The sequence below is a fragment of the Myotis nattereri genome (genome assembly GCF_964212035.1).
Source record: "Myotis nattereri genome assembly, chromosome: 7".
Classification (NCBI taxonomy): domain Eukaryota; kingdom Metazoa; phylum Chordata; class Mammalia; order Chiroptera; family Vespertilionidae; genus Myotis; species Myotis nattereri.
This window is the reverse complement of record NC_138082.1, coordinates 8,873,845-8,896,961: the sequence shown is the minus strand read 5'-3', so window position 1 is coordinate 8,896,961 and position 23,117 is coordinate 8,873,845. Positions and strand designations below refer to the sequence as shown.

Sequence of the window (23,117 nt, the reverse complement as noted above, 5' to 3'; positions counted from 1 at the left end):
ATCATATACAACCATAAACTTAAAAAGTATAATTAATTAGGCTACTTAATTTAACCTGATCTCAGCTTGCCTTCAGGCCACTTGGGTCTTGGTATAACGGATAGAGACAAGAGCCCTGGACTAGGAGTGTGAAGATGCAGGTATTCATATCTTGAATACACATTATCGATATGTTCTTTGTTGCAAACTCCTTACCTATAAAATAAACCAATTAAATGAAATGAGCTCACAGTTCTGTTGTGATACTCTCTGACACAAGGAACTGATTTTGCTTTTCTCCCTTCGTTTTCCTTTATTCTTACACTCATTAGTTTCCTGATTTCCTCTATCTAAAGGCAGAGTCTGGTCCATTAAAATGTGATTATCCTGACCCACACTCCCCACACTAATAAAGGAGCAGAGGGAAGGAAAGAGGAAGGCTCACTGCCAAACAGCACAACAGCAAAAAGCTCCTTTCACATCTCAGCATCACGAAAACAAAAATCATCCAAGAAATGTCCTCCCTGAATAGGAGCCAAATAGAAGACACCCTGCAAATCAATAAACTAATCAAACAAAGTGGAAATAGTGGACTTACATTTCATTAAACCATCTGATCTGATCATCTGTATTGGTCTGGCAGGTTGAAATGCACCGATAGACACAGAAAAGGACCATGGGTAGTTTAAAGCATTTCTGGAGAGGATAGAAATATAGGCTTTAAAACAAGCAAGAATGAGGGGGCCTTGGCAGCGGAGAAGGACTGAGCCACAGTCATGCTACCAGTGCAGCCTGTGTATAGAGCAAGAGCAGAGCAGACTTTTCCAATCTGATATGGAGTCACTGTCAGCCACGACATTTACCTGGATGTTAAGTGGCAATATGCCCAAGACTGAGATAGTGCGTGTAATGGGAAAGCCCTTGGGAGGGGCCCAGAATGCCCAAAACCCAAGTCTGGACACTCACATGAGTGGGACTGCTGTCTGTCTTGGGCCATGAGAACTCAGAGATCGGACAGTTCGGCCCTGGAGCTTGGCTGTTATCATGGTTCATGCTCAGAGTCCAACAGGACCTCCACTCCATCCGACTCAGGCCGTCACTGTAGCTGCCTGGCTTGAAACTGACACCACCTCTCCACCCCCAGATGCACCAGTAACAGAAACTTCCCATTGGTCATTTAAAAAGTATCCTAGAAATCACTTTACATTAATTCATAGAAAATGACCTCATTCTTTTTTACGGATTCATAATACTCCATTCTATGTCTGTGTCACCGTTTATTCACATACTCTCCTATTTATAGAAATTTATTTTTTCCCCTCTGATATTTTGCAATTGCAAACAATACTACAATGGTTATTATTAGGTCTGATCAAATATTGAATTGATACCCCCTCCCCTGGGCCTGTACGTTAGACCACTTCACAACTGACATTCCCTTTTACTTAGACCACATTCCACTTGCTAAGACCATTCATAATCCTTCCCCTCCAGACCTTTCCAGGATCCAGACCCACCTAGAGAATTCTCCACCCAGGAAAAGCCCACCTAGAGTCTTTAAAACCTCTGCCTCCCCATTCCTGGGTGCTGGTGCCATTTTGGGGCTCAGCCCATTTGGTTTCCCAGATTACCTAATCTATATAATAAAAGTCTAAGCGACTGCTATGGCAGAAACACCAGAACGACTGGTTGCTATGATATGAACTGACCACCAGGGGGCAGATGCTCAACACAGGAGCTGCCCCCTGGTGGTCAGTGTGCTCCCACAGGGGGAGCGCCGCTCAGCCAGAAGCCAGTCTCATGGCTGGTGAGCACAGTGGCGGTGGCGGGAGCCTCTTCTGCCTCCATGGTAGCGCTAAGGAGCAGCGAACCAGGTGGTAAGGGGTGAGGGTTCCCGGACTGCGAGAGGGATGTCCGATTGCAGGGAGCAGGCCTACAGGCAGACATCCCCAGAGGGGTCCTGGACTGCAAGAGGGCGCAGGCTGGACTGAGGGACACCCGCCCCCCCCACCCCACCTGTGCACAAATTTTGTGCACCGGGCCTCTAAGTAAATGGATAATTCTTTACCCCTTTTGGCCTCATGTGTTCTTCCTTCAATGACCCTAACAGTTATCATGGCAATTAGCTAGTTTTTCAATATTAACAACAGGGAGAGAGCAAAGCAGGGAGGCCAGACATTATAAGCATGGCCATCTGGGCAGCTTCACCAGGAAACTACAGTTCACACCCCCAGGGAACCACGGGTCCACTCCCTGCAGATCACTGGGGAAGGGATGGAACCAAGGGGGAGATGGGCACATGTGCAGCGAAGTTGGGTGACGTAGGGATGGTGCTTGGCTGTCAGTCTAGCCTGGGAAAAAGATCATTGGCAAGAGCATGAACTCTTGGAAAGTTAAAATCCCCAAATAAAGAGTTCAGCCTCTCTTGCCTGCTTGCTTGCTCTTACGCTCTCTTGCTCTGTGACCCGCACTTGCCCGCCATGTGGCCTTAAGCAGCTGTGTGAGCAGTGGCCATGCAGACTCCACAGGCAGGATGCTGGACTGGACATACTTTAAAATGGAGCAGAAACTCTGGAGATTGGTTTTTAGTTTGGCCTGCTGCAGACAAGATTGGATTGTTTCCATGGTGGGATGGACAGAGATGGGACCTCGAAGGGCAACCCCCTTAATTTTACATTATAAAGCTTTCCACAAAAACACATCCACTGTGGGGACCTCAGGAAACTGTTTCCCACAGCACCCCAAGAACTCCACTTCCACCCATAACACAATGTCTAACTTTATCATACTTTTGGAGGTGTATTATCAGAGTAGATTTAATGTGCATTTCACTTGTAAGTGAATTTGAACATCTTTTCGTATTTTTGAGAAATGTGTGAGAAATGTATATGTGTGTGAAGGGGAAAGTGTTTTCGGGTTAGTAATTGATCTTTGCTTATTTTTTTGTTGTTTAAAAGTTTTTTTTTAAAGACATAGTCAAATTCAGCAACTTTATTGTTTGTTGGATCTGAATTTTGAGTCATAGTTAGAAAGTCTTTTCCTACAGCGGACTAAAGAGAAAATCATACATACTTTCTCCTAGTACTTACACGGTTTCATCTTTGACATTTATATCCATGGCCGATTTGGAGTTTATTCTTGACTATAGCGTGAAACTTGGTTCTAATTTTATCTTTCTCCAAATGCAAACCAGTTGCCTTACCAATACTTATTAAATTGCCCATCTTTTCCCAAGTAATTCGAGATACTATGTTTATCACATATTACATTTTCATACGCATTTAGGTATATAGTATTTCTGGGACTTTCTATTTTATTCCACTGGTCTATTGGCCTATTCGTTCACCAGTTGCCATGAGTAGATAAAGAATCCAGATTTATAGTGTATTTTAATGACGGGTAGGGCTAGCTTCCCCTCATAAACTTTTCTTTTTCCTGTTTTCCTGGCTACTTTTGCATTTTTATTTTTCCATATGAATTTTAATGTCAACTTGTCTAGCTCTATAAAAATCTTGTTGGTATTTTTATTGGTATTTGTTAAATTTATAAATTACCTTAGAGGAAATGGATATGTTTATGTTATGGAATATCTTTCCATTTGTTCAAGCCCATTTTTGTACTTTCAAGGGTGCTTTCACGTTTTTCTCATATAAGGTTTGCACATTTCTTGAAAACTTCATTCTGAAACAACATTTTATCTTCGTTGTTACTATTGTATTCTCTATTTTCAGGGTATAAAGTATGTATATCCATAAGATCTATCTTATTGACTAGTCTGTTGCACTAAAAGTGACATATTAAACTTTCCCACTAGTGTATTTCTATCAATGTTTCTTTAAATGTCCTATGATATTTTTTTTTTGCTTTATACACGTGTTGCTGAATTATTTGGTGAATAGCATTTATAACTATTGTATAATCATTGTGAATTGTAATATTAAACCATGTCATGGGTCAGGGACATTGTCATAGTAACTCCTTCACTCCTAGTGCTTAGTCCATAGCTAGTGGTCAATAATTATAAGTTGGATAAACCTTCCATCTCTCACCAACTATTAATATCTGAGGGGTAGATGGGTTTACCGCTCATTGGCTTATTCCCTTCTAAGACCCAGAGGAATTAGGAACCAATTATTATGGACTCTGGGGAAGTACCTTGAAAACAGGACTCTGTTTTATTCTTCTTGCAATACCTAGCAGTCTTTTGCATAATGCATGGTGAAGCTGGGAAATGAAAGATAAAATGAAACAGCACACACAAAGGCTTGGAAGAATGTCAGGTATACAGAAATGCTCAATTAGTGTTGCTCCTGCCTCAGTTTTGCTGGCTGTAACGGGAATAAAAATATAGGGCTGTCTCACAGATGAAGCAAGAATGCTCTGTGTGGAAAAGCTTTGCAAACTCTAAATACTACCGAATGGGCGTATCTAAGTGCAATACGTTCACAAATCTTGGCAATGAGCAGCCCAGTTTGGAGGGACGGGCCCTCATGTAGGGGTGCGAAAACCTAACTCGAAAACCTAACTCATTATAACAATTAGCACTTTCGGTGTTTTCTTCATATTTAAAAGCAGCCGCTGACGGACAAGACCGTCCCCTGACGTCCAGCCCGTGTCTCTGCTGACCTTTCCTTTCCCAAAGGTTGTACCAAGACCCTTGACTCGCGCCTTCCCCTAGCCCAGAGCCAGCGGCGGGACCAGTCCCGGGGCGGGGCGCTGGCTGGGCGGGACCAATCCGGGGGCGGGGCGCTGGCTGGGCGGGACCAGTCCCGGGGCAGGGCGCTGGCTGGACGGGACCAGCTCGGGGGCGGGGCGCTGGCTGGGCGGGACCAATCCGGGGGCGGGGCGCTGGCTGGGAGGGACCAATCCGGGGGCGGGGCGGGGTGGGGGTGTCCCGGGCGTCGCTGCCGGGCGGGGCCGCACGGGGGCGCCACTAGGGCCGCGCTGCTCCTGGAGTTGCCGAGCATCGGAGGAGGCTCTCCCTTCCGAGTGGGGCCCCGCAGTGTCCCGCGGCGGCGCCGAGGGCCGTGCGGGCCGCAGGTCAGTCGGGGAGGCCGCCTACCCGGCCTCGCCCGAGCGGAGGATCTGGGCTCCGGGTGGGCCGCGGACGCGGGAGGCGGCGGGGCGCCCCGAGAAAGGGCCCGGGCCGCGCGGATCACACGGGAGGCCTGGGCCGTGGGCTCGGGCCGGGAGCGGAATCTGTGATAGCCGGGCCGCGGGGAGACTCCGGCGGGCTTCCTGGTGTCCCGGCCCCTTCCCTCCTTCCCAGCTGGAGGGAGAAGTGCGAATCCTGGAGCAGCGCTTCTCAAAGTGGGTCCGCGGGCGGACTCCCACCGCCGCCGCGGACTCTGTGGTCCGCACTCGGTGCCGCGGCCCGGGAATCCGCCTGGCAGCAGGCGATGCCGGCGGCTTGGATACAGGTGGTCCCAGGCCCGCACTTCGGGGACGCGTCTCCGGAGGGCAGGGCACTTCCGCCACAGTAGGCAGCCTACTGGGTGCACTTGAGGGCGGGCACCGCGGCTGGACTTGCAATGGTGGTGGCCCTCTGCCTCAGGAGAGCCGGACCGGGGCCGGGGTGTCTCCTCCTTGCACTCGGGGTGCTGCTGTGCTCCCGGGGTGCACAGAGCGCAGTGCCTGGGCCGGCAGCCTCGGGGCGAAGCTGTGCTGAGGCGGCAGTGTGGGTGCAGCAGGCAGAACTGGGGGGGTTGGTCCTGTGACCTGGATGCGAGCGGTCCCCACCGCTTACCACACGCAGGGCAGCCTGGGTGTGGACCCCAGGGCCCTCATCCGTCCCTGGGCACAGGGAGCCGCATCCAGCCCGGCTCTCGTGTGCGTTAGGTCAGGTCTGCCCGCGTCGCCCGCAGGGGCTGGCACACAGTACGCACTCAGTAAAAGGGAATTAGTAAGAGCGACACAGGCCCTGCCTTCTAGGGGCGTAGAGGCCCCCAAACTAGGGATTAAGCAAGCGAGGTGAAATGTAGACAGGAGCACAGTTCATCTGGAGAACTGCGCACCTGGGATCATTGCGGGGCTGCCCCCAGGGCCGGTAGGTAGTGCAAGAAGTCACATCCATGGGTGGGTTTTGAAGGCTGGACCTTGGTCCGTGGTAGTTTCTGTCACTGACGTGTTGGACACACATGGTTGTCTCCTGTCCCCCTTTCCTGGGAGAGTGGATACACTGGAATATCCACGAAAGGATCTTAGTTGAGCACGTGGTAAAATGAATTGCCATGGAAGTAGCCAAGCCTCTGGGCAGCCATGCTACCCTTGCTATGGCATGTGCATAAAGCTTCAGCCATTTCAGAGTGCAGAAGTTAGGTGATTTATTTTTTTAAATATATTTTTATTGATTTCAGAAAAGAAGGGAGAGGGAGAGAGAGAGAGATGGAGAGTGAGAGAGGGAGAAACATCAATGATGAGCGAGACTCATTGATTGGTTGCCTCCTGCACACCCCACACTGGGGATGGAGCCTGCAACCCGGGCATAGGCCCTGACCGGGATCAAACCGTGACCTCCTGGTTCATAGGTTGATGCTCAACCACTGAGCCATGCCAACCGGGCAGAAGGCAGATGATTTGGAGATGCTATTTGTTTTTCTGGACCAGTCTAGCTACTGGCAGACATGGAATTCCGATCTCAGTTGACAAATTATATCTTCCTTAGTTACACAATTTAAGAATTACAATTACTATTGTTAATCATTTCTGTCCTTTTGCTTCCTTAAATCTGCAGAGCCAATATCAAGTCCCTAGTATACCCCTTATGGTAAAATGTATATCATCATAGGTAATATTTATCACTTATTAAGTATTAACATTGAGCCAGAGACTGTTCTATATGCTTTTCATATGTTTTGTCACTTATTCCTCTGATAATCCTTTGAGGTAGGCACCGTCCCTACCTCCATTCTATAGATGAGGACACCGGCAGGGGACGACCAGTATTGCCTGAGGCCCCCGAGCTCGTGCACCGTAGAGCCTTGCAGCCTCATCCCATGCCCACTGCGTCCTCTGCAGTCTAGACAGCCCCCTCAGACTTAACTGTACTTTAAAAAGATACGTGAATATTGAAGCTCAGAAGCACACCTCGCCCTTGTTTTCTATCTGACACACAATGCATTATGCTGTTTAATTCTTTAAACAGTCCCCTCCACAGCTATGATTTCATTGGTCATAGTTTATTATTACTTACAGGTCCTTTGAGCCCGAGTTTTCCAGATTCTCAGCATATGTCAGACTTTTTTCATGGTGTATAAAGTCCTTCAATTCAGTATTGCCAGTGCTGAGGAATTGATTTGAAATCACAGTAAACTGTATTTATCTTACTATCTATTGTTGAAAATGTCAGTGGTGATTGTCCTTTGTTTTACAGAGGGGACCGGAACCACCATTGTTTGCAGTTTCTGAAAGTATTTCAGGGCACAAATTCAGGTGTCGGCGGGAGCGATGGAAAATCACAAGGAAGAAGAGATGCTAGACATTCTTCGGCTGAACGCGGGCGGCTGCATTTACACAGCCAGGCGAGAGTCCTTGTGCCGATTCAAAGACTCCATGTTGGCTTCCATGTTCAGTGGTCGTTTTCCCCTAAAAACAGACGAGTCAGGTAAACATCTACAATCTGTAAGCATGATCATGCATATGCATTAAAATAGGAGTCTAGTTTAAATTCCCTTTGATTTTCCTAATTACAATGAAATAGATTAGATTAGTTTACTAATTAGTGAGCTCATTAGGACTGTATGGAGACTTATTAAATACTTGGGGAAATTAAACACCGGTTTCTAGGATCTGTGATGCTTTCGCTGAAAGTTGACAAAACAGTGAGAGTGTGTGAAGGCAAATCAGTGTGTGATTTACGGGGATTATATTTTGGAAGTTGTTACGTTCATGAGACTCCATGGGTAAAGGTATTGAGGCCGATTAAAAATATTAGCTTCTCTCTGTGTTTTTCAAGTTAAAAAAATATGTATTTCTGGAAAAAGCAGTTGCCCTCATAGCTGACAGGGTCGTCATTGTTAGTGCAGGGTTAATGTTAAACTTGTCACCTGGTGCAGCTGGAATTTGCATGTCTTAGAGGTTCCAGGGCTCCTGGTACCCATTCTTGCTTCTTTGCTAGAAGAGAGGGCTTGTGGGGTCTTGGGCATGGGGGGCTGTGAGTCAATCCTGGGTTGGAGAGATGGCTTTGCCAGTGGAATGACAGTGGAAAGCCTGGGAGAGTTACCGATGGCCCAGGGCTTGATGTCCATCTGGACAGAAAGGTTGCTGGTGGAAGATGATAAGCAGAGATTGAGGTTTTTTTTCTGTCCCCAAGTTTTACCTTTTTAATCCCTTCTTTTCTAAACTAATCAAGAGAGAAAAGGAATTACTGAGTAACTCACAGAACTGTTGTTTTTTTAAAAATTCTGCTAATTGCCCAAGAAAAGCCTTTTATCATAAAGTAGTACCAGCATAGCATTTGTTTTTTTTATTTTATTTTATTGATTTCAGAGAGGAAGGGAGAGGGAGAGAGAGCATCAATGATAGAAGCATCATGATGAGAATCATTGATCGGCAACCTCCTGCACGCCCCGTACTGGGGATTGAACCCACAACCTGGGCAGGTGTGCTGATAGGGAACAAACTGTGATCTCCTGGTTCATAGGTTGACGTTCAACTCCTGAGCCATGCCAGCCAGGCATATTTGCTTTTTAAAGTTTAGGTTTTCACAGTACAAAGGGACTAATCTGATAAATCCAAACACATGGAAGGCTGGAGCTGGGAACCCCGGGTTTATATGTCAGCACTGCAGATCAACACAAACACTAGACATAGTAACAGGCCCCTGCCAGCCCTCATTAGAGAGAAACTCACAGGCCTTTCCGGAAGATTGAGTCAGTGGCCTGAAGTTAGGGGTAAGTTTCCCTTTCTGCCAGCAGGCTGAGGTTTCCACAGCTTTTGCAGGGCTTCAGTGGGATTATGGTCATTGCACCCAAGATTCCAAGTGGAGCTCAGAGCAAGCATTTTCCTACTTGGAGGGTGAGAGTGCAGAGGATCACCACATTTGGCTAACCCTATTTGAACACCGGACGGGAACTTTCTTGTGAGAGACACGTCTACCTCCATCTGACCTTGGTTTGACATGGAAATGCTGTCCATGGTCATGTATCTGTGCAATGACTTTGGAACTGAATCTTTTCTAGGGGCTTGTGTTATTGACCGCGATGGACGCCTGTTTAAATACCTTTTGGATTACCTCCATGGAGAAGTTCACATCCCCACAGACGAGCAAACCCGAATCGCCCTACAGGAAGAGGCGGATTACTTTGGCATCCCTTATCCGTACAGCCTGTCTGACCACTTGGCCAATGAAATGGAGACATATTCTTTAAGGTCAAATATAGAACTTAAAAAGGTCTTGGCATTTTCTTAAGTTTTAACATATATATATATGTACAAACACATATATATACATATCTCTATTTATTCTGTACAAAGCAACGTGTGTTGTTTTGCATAGCCTGTGCTGTCACATAAATCCAACATGAGGCAGTTTTACTTTTTTATAATTTTGAAGACACATTTCTTAATGACTACTAGTCATTTTTTAAGGCCAAAATTCTATTTTAAGAAAGTGCATTACATCACTCAAAGGTTTGTGGGGCTTTTATTTTTCATTGAAGATGTAACACTTTTTGATGGCTATTTTAAAGAACTCTTCTTCTTGAAGGTCTTTTTGAATTAAGAGCAATACTGTAGTACTGAGGGCATGGTGGTATTATTTTGTTTTCTGAAATGTTATTGTTTTTTTAAAAAATGGTAATAATATATAAAAGATTGTATAAAATTTCTTACCCGATTTAGTGAATATAAAGTTTGTTACTAGGTTAGAACATCAGTTTGATTAATTCACTTTGAGATCAGTAAATTTTTTAAAAGATGCTTCTATTTTAAATCACATTTTAAAGATCTTTATTACTTAATTATCTGTTTTGCTTTATTGATAAATATTATGTTTCTATTAGTTAGCACATTTGGACATCTAAGAAAGGTCTTTTACCTAGATAACTGTTAATAGTGAAAGTGGATCTGAGTTAGTATGAAATCTTTGGTTTGCATATCGACAGCAATCTGATGCTGTGGCTATTAGGAGGGCAGCATGGAGAACATTCATTTGGTTCCAGACCCCCTTCAGGGTTTTGCATGATTGTGTGGGTTCTGCTACTGAAGTTCTTTATAAATTGAGTTGTTAGATAGTCTTTTGATGTTTTTTGACACATTTGCAGAATGGGCCTAAAAAAACTTGACTAGAAGGTTGGGGTGGGCTAACATTCATTTTTGAAGTCCCAACTCTGTAGTCTTTTGTTCCTGGTTTGTATGCAAAAAGGACATGGTATGCATACATTCATTCTGCTCACCAACACATTTATTTCAAATGTTTTAGCCATAGGGAGCACTGTTCTAGAGATTGTGTGGGACAGAAAGAAATACAACATTTGGTGCTTGCCCTTGAACAGTTTATAATATAGTTGGGAATTCTCATAGATGTGCAAGTAAAGTTAAAAACCAATACAGGAGTTAGATAGCAACATTAAATGGAAATGCAAGACATGTCAGGGTCCTATTTTCATTCACTGAGTCAGTACATATTAGGCATCTCCTTTGTGTCAGGCAGTGTTTCAGGCACTCTTCCAGGCACTTGGCATATAGCAGATAAAAATGCTTGTCCTCAGGGCGCTCACAGCAATAATGATGCCGTTTCTCCCAGGGAAGGCCCTTGCCACCTGATGGGCGAAGCGTTCCTGCTCTGTGCCCCTCAGCACCGCGCAGGCTCACCTAGTGGCGCTTACCACGTTGTGTGCTGCTGGCTTATTTAATGTCTGTCTTCTGCATCAGCCATTCACTCTAGGAGGGCCAGGGCCCTGTCTTGCTCAGCATTCTATCTCCAGGACCGTAGACAGTGCTCCGCACATAGTAGCTGCTTAATGTTCAGGCGAATGAATGAACAGGTGGGTGAGTGCCGAGTGAGTTCAGGCAGCCTGTTTTGAGTTCACATATTCATACCTTTCAGTGCAAAAGAGCAAGCTAAAATCCACTTAATCCATGATTGGATTTGGATTTAAAAATAAGCATCAATCATGGGAGAGTCAGTAGGAGATAAAAGGAAGATTGAGTCAAGTGGAAAGTTTTGGGGAAATTAAAGGGAGAAGTAAAGAGGTCTAGTTTTAGTTATTATGTGAAGATTTCAAAATTAAAAGTGATGCTGGTAGTGAGGTTAAAGAAGGAGGAATAAAATGTAATTTCCATCAGGAAAAGGGTTCTCTAGATGAGAAGCTGTTGGGTTTTTGGGTGATGCTTTTTTTGGTGATTTGCCCCTCACTCCAAGTTCAACCCATGCATGCTTGGTTCTTAAAGGCATAAAGACTAGGAATATCCTTTTTTTTTTTTTTTTGCTTTATCACCAACTGAAATTGCAGCCTTACATGAAAGTAACAACAAATTAATTTTTTAAATTAAAAAATTACTTTCCAGAATTAAATTCAAATTTTTTTTTTCTTCTCCAGGCTTTAACAGACTTCTGTGATTCATATGGTTTAGTTTGCAACAAACCAACAGTTTGGGTTCTCCACTATCTTAACACATCCGGTGCAAGCTGTGAGAGTAGAATTATTGGTGTATACGCCACAAAAACGGATGGAACCGATGCTATTGATAAGCAGCTGGGAGGAAGAATTCACAGTAAAAGCATTTTTAAAAGGTATGTCCATATTTAAAAATGAAAATGGAACAAAATTAAGTCTTGATCTTTTCTAAGAGGTGTTACTGAATGGAATATGTGGTTGACCAGAAGAGAACATCAGCCCCTCTCAACAGGCAGAGTGAGCCTTTCGGACTGTCGAGACAGAAGTTATAATTAAGACTGTCTCACAAAGAAGCTATGGGCTATCTACGTGATCTAGTACTGTGGTTCTCAACTGGAAGTGGACATCAGAATTCCCTGTGAGACTTTATAAAACAAGAAAAGAAAGAAAGAAAAGCAAAGCCACCTGCCTGGGTGTCTCAGCCATAGCCTGGGGGCAGAAGCCCTGGCTAAGGAGCCGGCAGGCCCACTGCTTGGCCTGGACTGGCCTGTGCATTGGTGTCCTGCCCTGAGAAATGATGAGAGACTTTCCTGGTCCCAGCCTCAAAATTCTATGACTTGAATATGTTCAATTTCTAAGGGTTATTCTCTTACTATTTTCCCTGTAATCTTATTTACACTGGTCAATCCACTTAGCAATTTTTAGAGAAAGTTCTCTGGGATATTGAATTAGGGCACATATTAGTGACAAATGCATGACCACACAAGTTTGTTTTTAGATGGTTAAACATGTCACCATTTTCTGAATTCTTTACAGGCAGAGATGTTTCTATATGAGACTTTATAACTGCCTGGCAAAGGCTAGGCAAGTCCAAAGCGTGCAACTGCTCTTAACTTTTTAGAAAGCATGTAGTGGAGCATCACTGTTATTTAATAAAGTTTTGGTCAAAGTTGAGTCTTTTCTAACGTTACTGGAGTTGGTGATGTTTAGAAAAGCTATTTTAAAGACTTGTTGATTTGTCTGCATGGTCTATATATAATTAACAAATATTTTACTACTGTAAAAAGAGATCAAATGTAGGTTAGCATATTCATATAGTAGATAATACTCATATAGTATATAGAATTATATATGTGCTTAACGGTCACAGAACAAACCTTTTCTTAACGAACAAGCACTTACTGTCTGTTAGCTGTACACACACACACACACCCACACACACACATTCATACCTAGGTGGTATATTTTCATTACCTTTTGCAATCTTTCTAGAGAGGCAGGCAATAATGTTCAGTACATCTGGAGCTATTACTCAGCAGCAGAACTGAAGAAAATGATGGATGCCTTTGATGCCTGGGAAGGAAAAGGTACAGTCCAGTTCTTGTATTTCATGGCAGAAGGAGGCGTGTCCTTAGTAAGACAAAGTGAGCTGAGATGCATTTCTTTTTTTGAGAAAAAAAAGAAATGCATTTTTTTTTGTGTGTGGGTCCAGGTATTTGTCATTTCATGGTAACATTGAGATAATTTACTTGCAAATCTTTAAACCTCGTGAGTTGCTAGATATGGTTAATAGTTTATAATTCAGTAACCTAAAATATGCTTCTGTTAATTGTGCTTATTTAGTTCAATTAAACAAGAGGTTACTTAGCACCTACTATGTGCCTAGCATTGTCCTAGGAAGTGTATCTCTAAGTTCAGCATAAAATGTATAATAAATAAAAAAAGACAGAGGAAATGAAAATAACTCTGGTAAGATGTCTAAAGAGCCCTTATCAAACAATTAAAATAATCTTTAAATACACACTTTGAAATTTGGCCATTTTTACCAAGCTGCTTATGTGAGAACTAAAGGCCTGGCACATGAAATTCGTGCATAGGTACCGTCCCTAGGCCTGGCCTGTGATCAGGGCCATTTTCCCCAGCTTCCCACAGCCAGCCCCGCCACCCCCCGCCACCACCCACCCCCAGTTCCCCATTCCTCATTGGGCAATCAGAGCCTGCTGGCCATGGGGAGGGACCAAGAGGTCAGCCATTCCCTCCTGCTTGTCGGCCCCACCCCTGCCACAGGTCGCCCTCTGTGTGGGGCGACTGTCAGGGCGGGGCCTTGGTCTGGTGCCGCCCGTGTCCCCTGCCACCCACCCTCAGGTCCCCATTTGCCATTGGGCGATGGGAGCCCGCCGGCCAGGGAAAGGGAGCAAGAGGTGGTCAGTGTACCTCATAGTGACTGGTGGAGCGTTTCTTCCACCATTGGGGTCAATTTGCATATTACCCTTTTATTATATAGGATTGATAATCATGCTATTTAATCCTAAAACAACGTCCTATGCTCTTTATCATTTTATTGGTGAGGAAACTGAATCTCAGAGAGGCCATGCCACTTGCTTGAGGATCACAGATGATTAACTGTTCTATGCCCAAGATGTTCCCCCCCTTAATTAGTAAGCGTTTATTGAGTGTGAAGTGCAATCATTATACTAAATCCTAAAAATGGGTCCAAAGATAAATAGTCCTCAAATGATCTTAAAAGTGGATAGAAACAGAGATTGCAAGTCATTATAGAATGGAATAAAAAGAGTGGAAGAGGCTTTTAAAAACGACATCAGCCCTGACCAGTTTGGCTCAGTGGCTAGAGTGTTGGCCTGCGGACTGAAGAGTCCCAGGTTCAATTCTGGTCAAGGGCATGTACCTTGGTTGCGGGCACATCCCCAGTAGGGGGTGTGCAGGAGGCAGCTGATTGATGTTTCTCTCTCATGGATGTTTCTAAGTCTCTATCCCTCTTCTCCTTTCCTCTCTGTAAAAAATCAATAAAATATATTTTAAAAATAAAATAAAAGTAGGTAAAAACTACATGACCTGTTCCTCCTTTAGGTGGGGTGCCAGTACCAACCTCTTCTTTCCTCACTCTCCCTCCTTTTTCTTTTCTTCTCATACCCCTCTAGCAGATAGGGTAAAGTAGAACGAAAGGAGTGCTATTCTCTTTTAGCTTATTCTTGTAGATTTAACTGACTTTGAGACACTTGGACTTATAATTGAGAACAAACCCATGGTGTCCTGTCTCCTCCTGTGCCCTGGACTGGCGGGCTGCCCAGGAGGCTCTCTGCTGACTTAGGAAGCTGGAGCAGAGAGCTGCGATCCCTGACTTTACCAAAGCGTGCAACTACCTCTAGCTTTTTAGACAGTGTGTAGTAGAGCATCACTGCTATTGAATAAAGCTCTGGAAGGTCTGTGGAAAGCCCTAAGCAGGAAGCAGAAGTATGAGAAAGGCCAGTTGGGAGGAAGAAGACATTTATTGTTATTTGTGAACAATATGTATTTCTAGAAAACTCAGAAGAATCTACTAATGGTATTTTAAATGATGAGTTTAGTAGTTGTATTTTATATGTTGTATACAATATATTGTTAGCTGTATACATATATGTTAACAAAGAGCAGCTCATTTATGATAAATTAATTAGAAATTATAGGGGAAATCCCATTCACTATAGCAATAAATAAAACAAAAATAAATAGGACTGCCCTACCAAGAAATGCTTGAGTGTTTTATGAAGAAAACTGCTAAAATGTATTTAGCCATCCATCTATCCATATAAATGAAGACATGAAGGCTATGGTGAGACAAGCCATGGTCCTGAGGGAAATCTGAATATTATAAAGATGTCAATTCTTCTGAGATTATATGGTAAATTTAACACAATTTTTACCAAAATATCAATAGGACTCTTTGGGAATCTTGAAATGATTCTAAAATTCCTTTGAAAGAATAAACGAAAAATAGCCAAGAACATTTTGGGAAGTAGAGGTTATTAGAGGGATGAGTCTAACTCTGTTTGATAGTAAAACAAGCTGTAGCCCAGCTGGTATGGCTCAGCAGTTGAATGTTGATCCATGAATCAAGAGGTCCCCAGTTTGATTCCTGGTCTGGGCACATGCCCAGGTTGTGGGCTCAGTCCCCAGTGGGGGGGCGTGCAGGAGGCAGCTGATCGATGATTCTTTCTCATCATTGATGTTTCCATCCCTCCCTCTCCCTTTTTCTCTCAGAAATCAATAAAAACATATTTAAAAAAGCAAAAACAAAACATGCTGTAGATAATAATAAAAAAAATCATGTGTTCCTGGTGTAAGAATAGATGCAGAGAGCAAGAGTAAACCCCAATAAAGTTATAAGAATATAAATATGTAATAAGAAAGTCACAGAGTTGACTAACTAAATATCAATGAAAAAAATGATAGGTTATTTAACATGTAATTGACAAGTATGTTTGAGAGACAAACATCTTTGACCTCACATCATTTATCGAAATAAGCCCAGGTAGATTTATGAATGAAAAATGAAACTATAGTAAACTAAAAGGAAATTTAAGCAAGTAATTGATTTCTTAGGAGGGAAAGAAATGAGGCATGAAGCTCGGTCATTTTCCCTGGCTCTTCGAGGAGACAGTGCTCCTGCCCCGTGTGCGGTGGACAGAGGTTCTCTTAACGATGCCTTTCTCTCCCAGGCGTCAGCTACTGGCGGGTGCCGCACGAGCTGATAGAGTGCTGGACCCTGGAGGAGCGGCCTTTGCTGGGGAGCCTGCGCCACATGGCCCCGATTCGGAAGAGGTGAACTCTGCTCTGTTGGTGTTTGTTGATGTTTGTTTTTTAATCTGTGACCTATATTTTTTCTGACTTTATTGGGGAAATGAATAACAGTTCTTGACCTTACTAAAATAAAAACCTATTAATCACAGAGACGAATATTCTGCCTTACCACCAAAATATAAATCTGGATAAATGCAAATTTACCAAAACTATGTAAAAGGTACAAATAATTCTCTAAAACAGAGTTAGAGTATGTTCTTTTGGGGAGAGTGATTTTAATGACACTAGTGGAGACAGTGGGAATGCTGTGGTAAGTAGTTTTCTGCACAGAAGTGAAATCCAGGCTTTATTGGTAATAGTCAAAAAAATGTATTTATTAGATTTAATATTTGGAATTTCCTGTGACTTATTCTGAATTCCTTTCTCCTTCTCAATGCCACAAATAGCATTTTAAGTTAATGGTACTTTCTTGTGTTCTTTAAAATTATTAGCATTAAACTCACTCCTCATCTGTGTCGTTCACTGTGCTTTAAATGCATTTACAAACCATTTTTCTTTTTCATCGTCTGGGAATTATTCATGGCTTTCAGAAGTTCTGATTTCTGGATTTCTGCTCTAGAACTTGATTCAAAGCTCCTGTGGGATTCCAGAATGCTCTCTGACTTGTGCCCTCTAGATCTTTCTCAGAAATGCCGAGTTTATTCGGTGTGTAGTAATTAATGATCTCTTGTTAAAACAGATTATTTTCCCAAAGGCTCTCGTTTTGTTATCATTATTTGTTTTGCCCATTGAACATATAGTTAGCAAACATCATTTCAGTGTGAGCAGTGGTTCTCAGCTGGGAGTGATTTTGTCCCCCCAGGGGTGTTAGGCAGTGTGTGGAGACATTTTGGGTTGTCACACTGTGGAGTGGGGAATGCTACTGTCATCGAGTGGGTAGAAGCCACGGTTGCCATTAAATGTTCTAGAATGCATGGGGCAGCCCCCATAGCAAAGAACTATCCGGCCCATAGTGACAATAGTGCCAAGACTGAGAAACCTTGGTCTGGAGTCTAGTGGCCTGGAAGCGCTCTTCTTCCTCAGTAACCTGGGAAAAACAACTCAGGATGTTTCTGGTTGCCCCTGGATCGCATCAGGGTTCTTGGGAACAGAGTGATATGTTGTGTAATTCTCACATAACATCTTTTTCCACATTTTAGCTTGTTCGTATTATATGTGATTTTAAAAGGGTTCCTATTCAAGGTGAAACAATCTCTTATAAACTTGCCGATGTACGTACTGACCATGGCGGGAGATGAGAAATGGGGTCGATTGATACGCATCGATCTCTTGGCTCACATTCTTGATGGAAACCTTTTTGTTCACCTTAAAGGCGAATTTTGGAGCTGGTTTCATTAGCTACTGACCGTGTAAGTGCTGACGGGCATGCTTCTGTGTTTGCAGGAGGCTGATGGCGTTGGATGAAGGGGAGGAAGGCGTGAACTGTAAGGCTGGTCCTAAACCTGTCAGGTTTTCGGGCCCTTCCACCAGCACCCAAATCAAGGTCAAGAACTCGGCTTCAGTCCGGGTGTCCCCGTCTCCAGGCGGAATGCCAGCTCAGCACTCTGCACTGTCTAAGGCCCTGTCCCTGGTGGGCACGGAGGTGCCTGGGCACTCCCCATCGCATGGGCCCGGCGGTCCTGAAAATGGGGCCACATCACCCCCTCCAGCCAAGGTTCTGCTGTGCGACAAGAAGGCCACCCCACCCCGGGTGATAAAGCTGAAGCGGACTCCACTGTGTGCCACGGGGCCTCCCCCGCCCACCTGCCCAGCAGCGAGCCCCGCGGGGGCCCCGCCACCCCAAGCGCCCACCTTGGATGTGCGGACTGAGAACAGGCAGGACAAGACCGATTGAAGGGAGCGCTGGGCTCCAGACGCCCTGTTGGCCTCCCAGGGCTGCCACCCGGTGATGCACACAAGTGACACTGTCGATGCAGTAGAGGTGACAGCGTCATGTTTGCATTCAGGGTAATTATGGGGAAAGGAAATTGCTACATAAGAGTGGAGGAGGGGAGACTTTAGGTGGTTGGGACTACAGTTCCTTCTCCTTTTCCCAACTTTTAAATGATTACTTGTCTACAGACAGTTTAAATTTCCGGTTTTTAATGTTTTTTTAATGGTTGGTTGGTATTAGGGCGACAAACCAGTACAGCATCATCACTAGAGAAGTTTACTTTGTTGCTGAAATAATTGTAGGCTGTAGGCACTTCGTAATGTTTGTCATAGCAGCCCAGGGGTAGGAGTGAGTCTGGCTGAGGGCCTCCTGCCTTGGACCAGCGAGGGTGCTGCAGGGCTCCCTGGTGGTAGCACAGCCCAGAGAGGCGGAGAGAATGTACATCAGGGGAACTTGCCCCAAGTTACTCTCAGTCTCAAAGGCAACATGAGAAGAAAGATGAGGAGGGGCAGAAGATAGAGACCACACTTTGACGTTCATTTAATTAAACTGTTTTCTTTTCCAGATTGGCTTTTCTTTTTATTTATTTCCTTTTTTAATTTAGACACACACACACACACACACACACACACACACACACATCAATTCGTTGTTCCACTTATTTATGCATTCATTAGTTATTCCTGTATGTGCCCTGATGGGATCAAACCCGCAACATTGACGTATAGGGACAACGCTCTAACCAACCTAGCTACCCAGCCAGGACCTAGGTTGGCTTTTTTTACTTTTTTCCGTTAGCAGATGTATTTGTACATCACAAGAAGGCTTCTTGGAATAAAAACTACATAGCATAGTTTTTGAAAATGCTTTGAAAAAGAGAAGTTAACAGTGTAACTTTCTAACTAAAGTTAAGTTTTGTTTTCCAGAACTGACCATTGAAGAGTCATTCTGGTGACACAGTATGATCTTTGTGCATAAAAGATCCACATAACTTGAATTTAATGTTTTTAAGCAGAATCTTTTGATTAATCCTCTATTTTTCACAGCTGTTCAGTCTTGTGTGTTCACTCCTACATGTTGTGTCTTGCAGTTGGGTCACATATGGCTGCTTCAGTGAGCAGTGTGCCTGCCATCGGCGTGTTAACAATAAGTTCATAAAAGCAGGGTACTTTCTCCTCAGTGCTTCTTGTGGTTGCATTGTTTTGAAAGAGTAAAGTAACTATTCAAAACATTTATTTTTTACAAAATAAAGTAAAACTTTTCCATAAAACGTGACATTTTCTATTACTATACTTATTCTTAAGCCTTGCCGCCCTTTAGTAGTTTGAAAGCTTGCCAGTTTGTGTAGATAATCTATTTCTGCTTACAAAATTGCTTTCCTGTGTAGGTAATGTATGAAATAATGAAACCAATTACAGCCAGCCTTTTAAAATAGGTGGTTTATTTGGTTGACAACAATGAATATTTAACTGAAGAGTCATGGGTGACATCCCCTTGTAGAATATATAAAATACGCAGTTCCTTTTGAAAAAATACTATTATAGAGAATCCAGGCATCCCGAAAATCAAAGACCACAGGGAATTTTGAAACTTCCAATGAGGGCTTTATTAGTACTGCTTGAGCTAGGACATTTTGAATCGCTGATTCATATAAGAAATATGACACTACTAATAAACATGTAATGCTTATTTTATACCTAATAAACATTTATCTGGAAAGGAAACATCTTGAAGATTAATCATGGGTGATTCAGTCAACACCTTCATTTCTTGGTTTCGGGTAGTTTCGGGATAGCCTATTTAGCACATCTAGCCTTTCTAGAAAGAGAGTGTTTGGAGTAATTACTGGGCTGTGGTGCAGCTGAGGTGGGAAGGAACAAACAGTCCCTTAAGGGCATGTTTTTAAATGTTTTTGTTTGATATGGCCGGATGTTGCAGTTTATAAAGTATTTTCATATTTCTTATTTCATTGTGTTCATCAGGAGTCAAAGTCAATGTCAGAATGTTGGAGAAACATGAACCATACTTTATTTGGATGTGTTTCCCTGGGGTTTAGGGTAATTTCACATGAAAACACATTTTTCCTAATACCAGGCCCTATAAACACGAAAGAGTTGGTAACTCATCATAACCCATTGTTCTTTCTGGGAAAAATAAAGATTAATAACAGGAAAGCATGCTTTATAAAGAGTGATTCAGTATCATTACTGTGGGGGGAGTAAGTTTAAGTATTTTCATATATTTCATTTCCTCGTGTCCATTATGCTTTTTAGTTTCAGACAACAACATACTGCAGCTCTCCTTTCAAGTCCTTAAAGATCAAGGCCACGAGCTTTAGCAACCTTAAGGCTGTACAATAACGACAGCCCCACCCTCCAGTCTCCACCTGGGCCCCCCTTCCCCACGTTTTAGCCCCATAATCTGATTTCTGCAGGATGACACAGCATCACTGACAATAGGATAAGCTAGAGGGAGGAAGTGGAGGTAAAATGTGAATTTGTTTAATATTTAAAGTTTTTGAGCAAAAAGTAGTAAGTATTGCATGACATGTCTGTCTCCTCCTAATAATAGTAACACTAAAAAAACATGATTATATTTAATACACAGGGACTCTGTCTCCCTGAACCTGGTAAACAATAGGCCTTCGGTAAACTTCTGAACAGTTAGGCCACCCCACCCCACCCCCGGTCATTGCAGAAAATGTATGTGGTAGCCGTCTTCAGGGTGGGAACCTGGCGGAGTTGATACTCTCAGAACCAAGTGGGCCTACTTAGTACTGTGAGCATGGCTCGGTGACCACAGTCACTATTAGTCGTGGCGACAGCCGTTACGTAGCTTGTCACGTTATGTAAAGTAAGTCAGAGACGTGGACCACAAGATCCCAGAGAGGTGGCTGGCCGGTACTCCCTGACTTCTGAGAAGGAAGCAGCAGTCTGGCCTCTCCCGCGCCAGGATTGCTGATGCTTTTTTTTCATTCACAGACCGAAACTTATTGCTTTCTCAGCAAGTGCTAACATGGAAAAAATCGTTGATTCACTTTCTAGTCAACACAGTACAATTATTACCCAGCTATACCTTGACTTTGAACATACAGTCCCATTGGCTTTACCTGAAACATTGTTCATAGAAAACATTTTGATTTAAATACCGTGTTGAATATGCTCAGATTGTCCCGTAAAGGAGAGAATGCTGACATTCATATGAATGTAAGGTTGCCTTGCGAAGGACGGTGATGCCTGCGATCCCTTTGAGTAAGTCTAGTCTGCATTTGGTAGGAGGTTGGCTAGATTCCAAGTAGAAAGTATGAACCTAACAAAGTGAAGGGAAAGAGCTTCTATGGCAAACGGAAAGTTTTTTCAAATGATTTACATGTGTGTATTCCCACGTCAACTAGGGACTTTCTAACTGCTGAAAAGACGGTCATCCCTCCGGATGCCAGAACTCTCCCTGAAAACCGTCAGCAAGTCGCTGACGCGCCAGTGAAGGGTGGCTGAGTGGATCTCTGTTGAGGGCCGAGTGAGTGTGCAGGATTTGAAGCGTGTAGCACAGCCACAAAAGGAACCGTCACCAAGAGCTCACAGAAAGGAATCGGTGCCCAGCTGTTTTCGGAATCTGGTTGGTAGGGCAGGCTCGGAGGGGCCAGTTCCACCTGAGTCTCGTCAGTGTCATGAGAGAGACACACGGTTCGCTTTGTTACAGAAAAACTGCTTCCCCATGGTTCGCATGTTGTGGCCCCAGGTCGCCATACACTTTAAAAAATAATGATAGTAACACTAAAAAGAACATGATTATATTTAATACACAACTTTGGTACAACCAAAAAGTAAAACACCACAGTAAAATAACAAAAGTATGGTATTTCATGTGCAACGCCCGAGAAATGGTTAACAAGCCATGTGCACTCTGCTGGCTGCACGGTGTCTGGTGGCCGTGGCTGAGACAAATCGAGTCATGTCAGCATTCTGTCCTACTTGTTTACTGAACAACTTTCCATCTTACGTTGCTTCTCAGACTTTCCCTTCTTTTACCCCAAAGCCCTCCTTACCTTAGAAACATGTTGCCCAGTTACAGGAATGAATGTGGGGCCTGGCGCTCAGAAGAGAAACTTGTTTTAAACAGAGCACATGATGGAAAGGAACAGGTAGTGTATTTGCTAATGTGGGGAAAAGGCAAGCATTGCTTCTTTCTGCCCAGATTTCTTAAAACCTTGGATGTTCTGTTTCCGGAGCAGCTCTTTCAGGAACTCAGCCCCTAGTTCCTCAGGTTGGAGGGAGTGGGAGCTCGGCTTCTATGGGGATGGTACTAAAAGCCCACGGACAGGAGAGACTGTCCCTTAGACCAGCAGTGGGAACCGTCCTACCCGAGGGCCCAATGAGGCCTGAGAAATCATGGGTCGGCCCTGCCAAGGCATTCGGGGTGAGTTAATGAAATGTTTGGCCAAACATACCAGGCTAATTCCTAAGCTGATATGTTACGGCCAAAGGTGATCCTGAGTGGGGGCGGGGTGAAAGGATTGAGAAAAGACAGACAAGAGAATGAAAGCTGGGTCTCGGTGGGACGCTGCTCCCTGATGAGGAGACAGCGCCCGCGCCCACAAGCCGTGTCTTTATTTTATAGCAGATGCCACGAGGCAAAGTAGGGGTGTGATCAAGTTGTTCACAGCATTCTCGTGAGTTCCAACGCTACTCAACTACATGCACCCGAACTCTATCACAAGGCACGTGTGGGGCCACGTGTTCGGACCATAGGTTCAAGCTCACAACCACAGCCGTTGGCTATAATTGTGCTGGGAGGGCCCTGCCCTCCAGCTGGGACTTGCACATGGCAATGAGAGGACGCTGTCCTTTCATTAGTCCGAGGCTTGAACCTGGCCAAAACGCCGTAACCGCGCCCTATACTGATAACTTTGTATGGCCCGAAAATGATGTTATACTAGTACATATCCAAATGGCCCCTGGCAGAAAAAAGGTTCCCCACCTTGGTTTAGACTCTCGCTGTGGGTCTGACAGTCGGGATCTGGTAACCTGAGCTGAGCCCACCAAGAACCAGCGTAGTGGGGGAAAGGCCAC

The 23,117-nt window shown here is 44.0% G+C and overlaps 1 protein-coding gene across 1 annotated transcript; it reads left to right on the top strand.

Annotated features, from left to right (window-relative positions):
• The first annotated feature begins 4,894 nt into the window (after positions 1-4,894).
• KCTD18 (potassium channel tetramerization domain containing 18) lies at positions 4,895-19,764 on the top strand. Its single transcript, XM_081096357.1, has 7 exons — positions 4,895-5,019; positions 7,352-7,582; positions 9,159-9,370; positions 11,520-11,713; positions 12,810-12,904; positions 16,034-16,136; positions 17,559-19,764. Exons 2-7 carry the CDS (start codon positions 7,426-7,428, stop codon positions 18,007-18,009), a joined length of 1,212 nt encoding a protein of 403 aa, XP_080952483.1. The 5' UTR covers positions 4,895-5,019; positions 7,352-7,425; the 3' UTR covers positions 18,010-19,764.
• Positions 19,765-23,117: the final 3,353 nt, after the last annotated feature.